A 10928-nucleotide genomic window follows, 5' to 3' on the forward strand; every position below is an offset into this window, starting at 1 on the left:
ACGCTCCCGTGTAATATCACACGTAATACAGACGGATCCTGTGTAATATCACACATGTAATACAGACGTTCCCCATGTAATATCACACATGTAATACAGACGCCCCCGTGTAATATCACACATGCAATACAGGCGCTCCCCGTGTAATATCACACATGTAATACAGACGCTCCCCATGTAATATAACACATGTAATACAGACGCTCCCCGGGTAATATCACACATGTAATACAGACGCTCCCCATGTAATATCACACATGTAATACAGACGTCCCCGTGTAATATCACACATGTAATACAGACGGATCCTGTGTAATATCACACATGTAATACAGACGCTCCCCGTGTAATATCACACATGTAATACAGACGCTCCCGTGTAATATCACACGTAATACAGACGGATCCTGTGTAATATCACACATGTAATACAGACGTTCCCCATGTAATATCACACATGTAATACAGACGCTCCCCATGTAATATAACACATGTAATACAGACGCTCCCCGTGTAATATCACACATGTAATACAGACGCTCCCCGTGTAATATCACACATGTAATACAGACGCCCCCCGTGTAATATCACACATGTAATACAGACGTCCCCGTGTAATATCACACATGTAATACAGACGTCCCCGTGTAATATCACACATGTAATACAGACGGATCCTGTGTAATATCACACATGTAATACAGACGCTCCCCGTGTAATATCACACATGCAATACAGACGCTCCCCGTGTAATATCACACATGCAATACAGACGTCCCCGTGTAATATCACACATGTAATACAGACGCTCCCCGGGTAATATCACACATGTAATACAGACGCTCCCCATGTAATATCACACATGTAATACAGACGTCCCCGTGTAATATCACACATGTAATACAGACGGATCCTGTGTAATATCACACATGTAATACAGACGCCCCCGGGTAATATCACACATGTAATACAGACGCTCCCGTGTAATATCACACGTAATACAGACGGATCCTGTGTAATATCACACATGCAATACAGACGCTCCCCGTGTAATATCACACATGTAATACAGACGCTCCCCATGTAATATAACACATGTAATACAGACGCTCCCCGTGTAATATCACACATGCAATACAGACGTCCCCGTGTAATATCACACATGTAATACAGACGCTCCCCGGGTAATATCACACATGTAATACAGACGCTCCCCATGTAATATCACACATGTAATACAGATGTCCCCGTGTAATATCACACATGTAATACAGACGGATCCTGTGTAATATCACACATGTAATACAGACGCTCCCCGTGTAATATCACACATGTAATACAGACGCTCCCGTGTAATATCACACGTAATACAGACGGATCCTGTGTAATATCACACATGTAATACAGACGTTCCCCATGTAATATCACACATGTAATACAGACGCCCCCGTGTAATATCACACATGCAATACAGGCGCTCCCCGTGTAATATCACACATGTAATACAGACGCTCCCCATGTAATATAACACATGTAATACAGACGCTCCCCGTGTAATATCACACATGTAATACAGACGCTCCCCGTGTAATATCACACATGTAATACAGACGCTCCCCGTGTAATATCAGGATGGGTGAGGGGCTCAGAAACCTGTGGACATGGCGGCAGGAGCAGTATGACTACCTGGAGATAATGAGGGATTACTGTGATCTGCTGACCGGTCATATTATCAGGTCTATTTGGCGATCTTTACGTCGTATGACACAATGTCTTCCCTCATGCAGCCCACCACCCTGGACATGCCTTAGATTGTTGTGGGCAGAGATGTGTGGAGGAACGAGGGGGGTCGTGGTGCTTCTGGACACGTGTGTGATCCTCTGCACAGTCTTCACTACAGGTAACGTGTGATGTCGCGTCTATGTCCTTGTTACGAGGGGTCTCAGGTGAGAGTGTAATAAGACATTTATGTAGTAATATCCGTCATTGTACGGACATCAGATTCGCCTGGAGCTTCACCTACAATTGCATTATGTCTTGTACTGGACGCTCTGGTAACTTCTGGATGTTTCCACCTTCTTGCACCCCCCCATTATTCTGAAGTCAGTTATATCTTCAGAATGGGCACCCGGCAGAGACCATTCTACTGCTCATCATGTGTGTTTAAAGCGTGATTTACATGTTGGATGTTCCATCAGGTGCCGCTCAGCAGCGTCAGGTCCAGGTACAGGTGGGGCACAGCGTGAACATGCAATGTGTGGTGCCTGTACCCAATATTACCCAGTGGGGGACACTTCGCCTTTTTCTGCAGAGACGTGTACCCAACTCCGACCCACAGGTGGTGTTTTCTTTCTCGAATGGTCAGGAACAGCCAGACCATCAGAACTGGTCCTACAAGAACCGCTGTCGCCTTTCTAAGGACAACCTCACCCTATCTCTGTCACACATCAGCCCCAGTGACGAGGGCGAGTATGACTGCACGGTCTTCCTGCTGAAATCCCGGGGATACGAGCTCGAGTACAAAGGCCACCTGCTCCTATCTATATGGGGTAAGAAATAATGACAGGAAAGTAAATAATTGGATTGGTGGATCACAGATAAATGCACTTATCATTATCCAGAAGACACAAACCTATCAACCCAACACAAGGAGTACCGGGGGAGGGGGTCATGAGATGGAGAATGGGGGGTGTGATGAGGAGATATAGGGGGAGTATGGTGGGTGTGATGATGGGATGTAGGGGGAGTATGGTGGGTGTGATGATGAGATGTAGGGGGGAGTATGGTTGGTGTGATGAGGAGATGTAGGGGGAGTATGGTGGGTGTGATGATGGTATGTAGGGGGAGTATGGTGGGTGTGATGAGATGTAGCGGGGAGTATTGTGGGTGTGATGATGGGATGTAGGAGAGTATGGTGGGTGTGATGATTGGATGTAGGGGGAGTATGGTGGGTGTGATGAGATGTAGGGGGGAGTATGGTGGGTGTGATGAGATGTAGGGGGAGTATGGTGGGATGTAGGGGGGAGTATGGTGGGTGTGATGAGATGTAGGGGGGAGTATGGTGGGTGTGATGAGATGTAGGGGGAGTATGGTGGGTGTGATGAGATGTAGGGGGGAGTATGGTGGGTGTGATGATGGGATGTAGGGGAGTATGGTGGGTGTGATGAGATGTAGGGGGGAGTTTGGTGGGTGTGATGATGAGATGTAGGGGGAGTATGTTGGGTGTGATGATGAGATGTAGGGGGGAGTATGGTGGGTGTGATGATTGGATGTAGGGGGAGTATGGTGGGTGTGATGATGGGATGTAGGGGGAGTATGGTGGGTGTGATGATGAGATGTAGGGGGGAGTATGGTTGGTGTGATGAGGAGATGTAGGGGGGAGTATGGTTGGTGTGATGAGGAGATATAGGGGGAGTATGGTGGGTGTGATGATGGGATGTAGGGGGAGTATGGTGGGTGTGATGATGAGATGTAGGGGGGAGTATGGTTGGTGTGATGAGGAGATGTAGGGGGAGTATGGTGGGTGTGATGATGGGATGTAGGGGGAGTATGGTGGGTGTGATGAGGAGATGTAGGGGGGAGTATGGTGGGTGTGATGATGGGATGTAGGGGGAGTATGGTGGGTGTGATGATATGTAGGGGGGGGGGGGGGGAGTATGGTGGTGGTGATGATGGGATGTAGGGGGGAGTATGGTGGTGGTGATGATGGGATGTAGGGGGGAGTATGGTGGTGGTGATGATGGGATGTAGGGGGAGTATGTTGATGTGAGATGTAGATGGGGGTTTATATTATGAGGACACGTCGGGGCTGTATACTGAATACTTTCTTCACCTTCCATCTTGCAGCTGATTACTCGAGGCCTCAGCTCTCCTTGTTCCCGGGCAGGGCTGGTGCTGTACATACTGCTGTCTGCTCTTCTAATGGTGGATACCCCAAGGGAGACGTTGAGTGGATAATAAACCCCGATCACCTCAACATCAGGAACACGACAAAGACCTTGGCAGTCAGTACTCCGCAGACTCTTCTGTACAATGTATCGGGACGTCTGACCGTGCCAGAATCCGCAATGGGCTCTATCTACTGCTGCGTGGTAGCGGCGGGCAGAACAGTGTGCAGTGACAAGACTGGTAAGTGTGGGAGAGGGTAACACGGGAATATCCACCCCCACAGAACCACGGAGGATTGACACCTGACCTTTTCTTTTCAGGGTTACTTCACCCACAAAGATCCAGAGCTTGGAGACAAGAGACCAGGGAAACCGCAGTCCTCATCTGCCTGAGTCTGATGATGTCACTCACCCTGAAAAGCCTCAACACACTGCACCGGGCGGACGTCAACGTGTATGCGGTGCGAGCCGGACAGTGACTTCAGCTGGGGCCTCCGGGGTGGAGCTGCTTCTCTGACCTCTGAGAGGTTCTTATTATCCTAAAATCGTTACGATTTCTCATAAAACCACATACAATGGTGACAACGTAATGTCCCTATAGACCCAAATGCTGAGAGTACCGGGGGATACAGACCACTGACCAAACTGAGAGGGCACAGTGGTGAAGAGGGACATGGACGGCGTCAAGATGGCTGAAGACTGAGGGCACAGCGGGGACGATGGCACAACTAATCAGTCCAGAATGTATAGAAACGCCGGGCAACTCCACAGGGGGGTGAACTGCACCGGTGCTCGGAGACTCATGGGTGGAGTCCCACATGCAATATTCAGAAGAGAAGACCACCCAGCAGCTCCACGCAGGTCAAATATTGGTATTAAAGGGACAGGGTCATGATTTTTTTATTTTAATTTAATTTGTGTTTTTATTTAATAAAATATTATATTGACTTTATTTATTTTGTCACACGCGGGTTTTTTTTTATTAACACTTTCTTACTGTGCCGGGGGCTGCCATGCTTGATGTCATGTGTGTATGTGTCTCTAAACGACACCGATGGAATACGGCAGCACAGGACGCAGGTCAGAGTCACACAGCAGAGAAGCCGGTCTGTAGGGAGATCGCAGGCGCCATCATGAAATGTATAATAATAGAGGAAAACCATGGGAGTCGTGCGACAATCTGCCAGGACGGGCGCCATACGTATCACTGTATACAACACTGCTGTAAGATATTACACCACAGAGGGGGGTAAACAGAAGATGACCAGACACCGGCTCCCTGCCCGACATTTTGAGGACATGTATTACAGATGGCGCCAGTGAGCTCCAACGCCGATCCAGGAAAAAGATCCAAGATTAATAAAACCTCATTGTGTGAATATTGTCAGACTGCGGGATTATTAGACTCTTCTAGCCGGGTACGAATCTGCCCTCTCTCGTTACGACATTAGCGCAGGAGCTGCCTGTCCGCCATTGTTCACAGCAGCACATACACTGCTCAACAGGGGGTGACACTGAGCGCACGATTAATAACCTCCAAGAGAACATGAAATCTGTGCTGGGGCATGATGGGAGGGAACAATCAGGATCACCCAGCCGAGATGGTGGCATAGACAGAGTGCACCCCTACAGGCTCAATATGGATGTGCACCTCCGGCAGCCATGACCCCTGAGGTGAGGTCACCGGGACAGTAACATGCAGTAAATTCCAGTTACATAGAGTCGCCCTGTAGAGTATTTACCCCCCTATATAAGAGGGTGAAGAGATCATCTCCTCTAATAACACGTCTTCACTAGTCCGGGGCGTTCTGATCATGGCGGACACTTCTAGGAGACAAGCTGCGGTGACTATAATCACAGTGACATCACATGAATGACCGATACTCCGCCTCCTCGGCCTGATGACACAATAAGTACATGGTTGTCACAGCCCCGCCCCTGTATCATCAGTATAGTGGAAGAGCAGGGTGTGTGTTACATGTAGACATCTCTCCACACGGCTTCCATCCTAACAGCCCATCTCTTCTGTGCTCTGAACGTGAAGGTCTAGTCAATAGGGGAGAGGGAGACAAGCTGCTGCCAGACACTTACTGCCCCCTCCCCCATCCGGCAGCCGCTTATCTCCCAGAAGAACACAGGATCGGGCATGGTAAATTATGTCCGATTCTCATCCCACCCCGACATCTGCCGTCAGGAGGTCTCCACACACATCAGGTTATTGTCGCATCACCATTAACCCCCGACATGAACCTGATGAGTATGGACAGTTTATCTCCCCTCTATAACCCCCTCCTTCTCCCCTCCATAACCCTCTCTATAACCCTTTCCTCCCACTTCTTTAACCCCCTCCTCCCCGTCTCCCCTCTATAACCCCCTCCTTCTAGTCTCCCCTCTATATTCCCCTTCTCCCCTCCACTCTATAAACCCAGACCCCCTTCTATAAGTCCCCTCCTCCCTATGACCCCTCCCCCTAGTCTCCCCTCCTCCTCGTCTCTCCTCTATAACCCCCTCCTCCCCTCCTTATTTTAAGCTGACCCTAGATTATAGAGTTATCACAACCACCGGTTACATTATTATGTCACACAACATACAGCTCCACCTGCGGGGATCAGGACTGTGAGGGACTAAGCGGCATAAGGGACATGTGAGAAAAATGTGTTCCGGGATGTGAAGAGTCTTATTGGATTTATTGGGAAGGTCGTCACCTGCACATCCTATTAGTATCCAGCAGGGGGCAGAATATACACATACGCCCCTTCCCTCTCAGCCAATCAGCCGGGACAGGAAAGAACACACCAAACACGTCCCTGCGAGCTGGACTGGAGGGTCGGGTTCCCACGAAGGGGAAACGCTGCAGAATTTACAGTCGCTGCAAAGTGGACGCGATTCAGAAAATCACCGCAGCCAAATCGTGAATGAATTGACCTGCGGTGCGGATACGAAATCCGTGCAATTTATGCTGCGTTTTCGTTGCTTTTCTCTTGTGGTTTTTCCACATTGAATTCACTGGGGATGAAAAACCCGCAACAGAAACCAAGTGTTGCGACTTCTGCGACGGAATGGCAGCGATCCTGCCGCAAAAATCGCAACGCAGAAAAAAAAAAATTATACTTACCCTGAACTCCCTGCAGTCCGGCCTCCTGGGTGACGTTTAATCCCATGTGACCGCTGCAGCCAATCACAGGCCAATCACAGACTGCAGCGGTCACATGGACTGTAACATCATCCAGGGGGGCCGCACCGGACAGTAAAGGAGGGACGTGTCCCCGTGACAACGGCCGTGGTAAGTATGAACATTTTATTATTTCTACTGCCGCTTTCTGCAGAGGAAATCCCGGCCAACAAAAAAAAATAATCGCACCACAATATCCGACCCGTGGGAACCCGGCCTAAATGTCCTGATGATTTGGGACCGGATGAACATGTAATGTGTACGCGGCTGTCCCTACTCTCCTCCTCCCCTGACGGCAGATGTCGGGGGGGGGGGGGGGGCAGGATCGGGAATGTCGGGTTTCAACACGCTCTATCCTTTATTCTCACGAGAAATAAGCTGCCATCAGGGGACCAACTTACTACAAATGTATGGGGAGTCCGGGGAATAGCTGTCAGCCAATCGCGATCTAGGGTGTAAGGCCCCTTAAGACCCTGGTTGGGTAAGCTGACTAAGTAGTAAGGGGGGGGGCGTACTTCTCCTGGTTTCCGGACAGCCACATTAGGGACCAATCATTAGTGCCCATTAGAGTAGAAATCCGCAGAACAACCGCCAGTCCATTCCATAGGCGGGCAGCGCAGAGCAGCCAACGGACATTTCCAACACCAAAACTAGGCCACGGCCCTACAAATTATCAACAAAGAAGACTCACTGAGTAACCCCTTTATTTCTCTAGGTAATCTGGAGATCTGCGGCTTCTTCTTCATTAGTTCCTCCCTGACATTATACGGAGATATATCCAGGGGAGCGGCGGACAGGGCACAGATCTTAGGAGTCAGTAGAAGAAGTAGGACTCCCAGGAAGACAATATGGCCGACGTATTCCCTGGACTGCGGGCTTCTTAAATATGGCTGGACCTAAACTCCTAACAAGTGGGAATGATGGGAGTCTTCCTCCAGCTGCTCCAATACAAAGACGGCAAAATGTCCACCATGTCACCATAATAATTCATCTTCTAGACTTGGACCTGGACTAGATGGTCACAGACCGACACCATGATCTCAACCGGAGAAGAAGGAAAGGTCCATAGCAGCCACTGGGCCCCAACCTGCGAACGACTCCGGACACTAAAAGTGATGATGAGAATAAGTAGTGTGTGGCCGGGGGTCAGCACCGCCGCCTATAGACAGCCACACGAAGAACACAAGGCGGCGCGCCGGGAGCGGCTCAGATATTTATTGTCCTCGGGGCTCCGTCCGCTCCACTTTCGACAGAGAAGCCACCGAGCAGTGCGGCCAGAGCTTCTGGTCCTGTAGCTCCTCCGACACGTAGCGGGCTCACCCGAGCTCAGTCCACATGACCAGAGGTGGTGGAAAGAGGCGCCTGGCAGCTCCCGGTCCCTCAGCTATAAGCGGTGACCAGGTGGACGCGGACTTCTGATGTCCCTCTCATTCCTCTGGAGCAGCAGTTCTCGGCAGTTGTAACAGGTCATTGATTTTCTCCATTTCCTTCTCGGATGACTCTTGACCGGCCTCCTGAAACTCTTGCACAATGATGTCCGTCAGCGCCATCCGCTCGGACCTGTGTGGGAGAACACATGGGGATGTCGCAGTGACCCCCAGATCAGACATGTGGGGGTATACACCGGCATTTAACATACGCACCATTCCTGCAGTTGACGTTCATGGAGCTGCTGCCGCTCTTTACGCTTGCGTTCACGCAGATCCTCTCCAGCGAGAGTCTGTAATCCATAAATCAACGCTCCGGCAGGAACACTGAGAACAGAGGCCGATGTGAGAACAACCTAAACCCCAATATACAGAGCTGCCATATAAATGCCACTCACCCAAGTAATACTCCAATCACAGAGCCTCCAGCCAGGCCCCGGAGACCCAGGTTAAGCCGGAATAAACCACCAGTGACGGCTGCAGGGCAGAAGGAGAAATGCGTTACACTGTGCGCCGACACCGGTCACTCACACCACACCGTCCACTAGTCACATGCAACTGTATGAAGACCAAGATGGCAACTGCCAGAGAAGAAAGGCGCAGCGAGGAAGGTCCATCCCAGCCCCAAGAAGCCCCATGAATGGACAGTAAGACGACTCACCACCCATCGTAACCAGTCACTGGAACATGCCAGTCAACACCTCGTAAAAAGTCAGACGATTCCCAAGACCACCCCAGCATTACATCCATGACAACTCAACGTACATCCATCAAGCTGTCCTGCCCCCATAGACCACCCCCAACATGTCAACGTACATCCATCAAGCTGTCCTGCCCCCATAGACCACCCCCAACATGTCAACGTACATCCATCAACCTGTCCTACCCCCATAGACCACCCCCCAACATGTCAGCGTACATCCATCAACCTGTCCTGCTCCCATAGACCACCGCCCAACATGTCAACGTATATCCATCAACCTGTCCTGCCCCCATAGACCACCGCCCAACATGTCAACGTACATCCACCAACCTGTCCTACCCCCATAGACCACCCCCCCAACATGTCAACGTACATCCATCAACCTGTCCTACCCCCATAGACCACCCCCCAACATGTCAACGTACATCCACCAACCTGTCCTGCCCCCATAGACCACCGCCCAACATGTCAACGTACATCCACCAACCTGTCCTACCCCCATAGACACCCCAACATGTCAACGTACATCCACCAACCTGTCCTACCCCCATAGACCACCCCCCCATCACATCCACTCACCTCCGGCTGCAGCAAAGTTGCTGACTACAACTTTGTCCCGATACGCCGAGAGTCCAGCGCTGACACAGCTGTAGGAGATGAGAGTTGTGTTTACTGATATATGAAGGAGGTAACGGGACAGGGGGCAGGATCTAATAACTACAGGGGGCAGGGTGTAATAACTACAGGGGGCAGGGAGTAATAACTACAGGGGGAGGGTGTAATAACTACAGGGGGCAGGGTGTAATAACTACAGGGGGCAGGGTGTAATAACTACAGGGGGCAGGGTGTAATAACTACAGGGGGCTGGTGTAATAACTACAGGGGGAGGGTGTAATATCTACAGGGGGCAGGGAGTAATAACTACAGGGGGAGGGTGTAATAACTACAGGGGGCGGGGTGTAATAACTACAGGGGGCAGGGAGTAATAACTACAGGGGGAGGGTGTAATAACTACAGGGGGCAGGGAGTAATAACTACAGGGGGCAGGGAGTAATAACTACAGGGGGCAGGGTGTAATAACTACAGGGGGCAGGGAGTAATAACTACAGGGGGCAGGGTGTAATATCTACAGGGGGCAGGGAGTAATAACTACAGGGGGCAGGGTGTAATATCTACAGGGGGCAGGGTGTAATATCTACAGGGGGCAGGGAGTAATAACTACAGGGGGCGGGGAGTAATATCTACAGGGGGCAGGGCGTAATAACTACAGGGGGCAGGGCGTAATAACTACAGGGGGCGGGGTGTAATAACTACAGGGGGCGGGGAGTAATATCTACAGGGGCTGGTGTAATATCTACAGGGGGCAGGGTGTAATAACTACAGGGGGAGGGTGTAATAACTACAGGGGGCAGGGTGTAATAACTACAGGGGGAGGGTGTAATAACTACAGGGGGCAGGGTGTAATATCTACAGGGGGCGGGGTGTAATAACTACAGGGGGAGGGTGTAATAACTACAGGGGGCAGGGAGTAATAACTACAGGGGGCAGGGAGTAATAACTACAGGGGGCAGGGTGTAATAACTACAGGGGGAGGGTGTAATAACTACAGGGGGCAGGGCGTAATAACTACAGGGGGCAGGGTGTAATAACTACAGGGGGCAGGGTGTAATAACTACAGGGGGAGGGTGTAATATCTACAGGGGGAGGGTGTAATATCTACAGGGGGAGGGTGTAATATC

General features: G+C 50.5%; 2 protein-coding genes across 3 annotated transcripts; one reads left to right on the plus strand and one right to left on the minus strand.

The window, feature by feature from the left end:
• Positions 1-1773: 1773 nt before the first annotated feature.
• Positions 1774-4773, plus strand: LOC142707656 (ICOS ligand-like). Of its 2 annotated transcripts, XM_075848352.1 has the most exons (5): positions 1774-1900; positions 2199-2549; positions 3847-4128; positions 4209-4414; positions 4489-4773. In XM_075848352.1, the coding sequence occupies exons 1-4, from the start codon at positions 1828-1830 to the stop codon at positions 4364-4366; spliced, it is 864 nt and encodes a 287-aa protein (XP_075704467.1). In that variant the 5' UTR covers positions 1774-1827; the 3' UTR covers positions 4367-4414; positions 4489-4773. The 2 variants fall into 2 exon arrangements, with proteins under 2 accessions (XP_075704467.1, XP_075704466.1); XM_075848351.1 differs by having other exon boundaries at positions 4209-4773.
• Positions 4774-7746: 2973 nt separating this feature from the next.
• On the minus strand, positions 7747-9836 carry TIMMDC1 (translocase of inner mitochondrial membrane domain containing 1; the record flags this gene model as incomplete). The annotated part of the gene is made up of 4 exons (XM_075848350.1): positions 7747-8619; positions 8703-8813; positions 8885-8963; positions 9769-9836. Coding segments are annotated over 4 exons (391 nt in total), but the record flags the coding sequence as incomplete, so codon positions are not given.
• Between the last annotated feature and the right edge of the window lie 1092 nt (positions 9837-10928).

This window comes from Rhinoderma darwinii, unplaced genomic scaffold (assembly GCF_050947455.1).
Source record: "Rhinoderma darwinii isolate aRhiDar2 unplaced genomic scaffold, aRhiDar2.hap1 Scaffold_3879, whole genome shotgun sequence".
In the NCBI taxonomy this organism is placed as follows: Eukaryota; Metazoa; Chordata; class Amphibia; order Anura; family Rhinodermatidae; genus Rhinoderma; species Rhinoderma darwinii.

What these genes read in the sequence shown, in the direction of transcription:
- LOC142707656 (XM_075848351.1), top strand. Translation starts at nt 1,828, where the DNA reads ATGTGTGGAGGAACGAGGGGGGTCGTGGTGCTTCTGGACACGTGTGTG. An exon ending in CTGCACAGTCTTCACTACAG is followed by an intron (nt 1,901 to 2,198) that starts GTAACGTGTGAT and finishes ATGTTCCATCAG; the next exon opens with GTGCCGCTCAGCAGCGTCAG. An exon ending in AGTGTGCAGTGACAAGACTG is followed by an intron (nt 4,129 to 4,208) that starts GTAAGTGTGGGA and finishes TTTTCTTTTCAG; the next exon opens with GGTTACTTCACCCACAAAGA.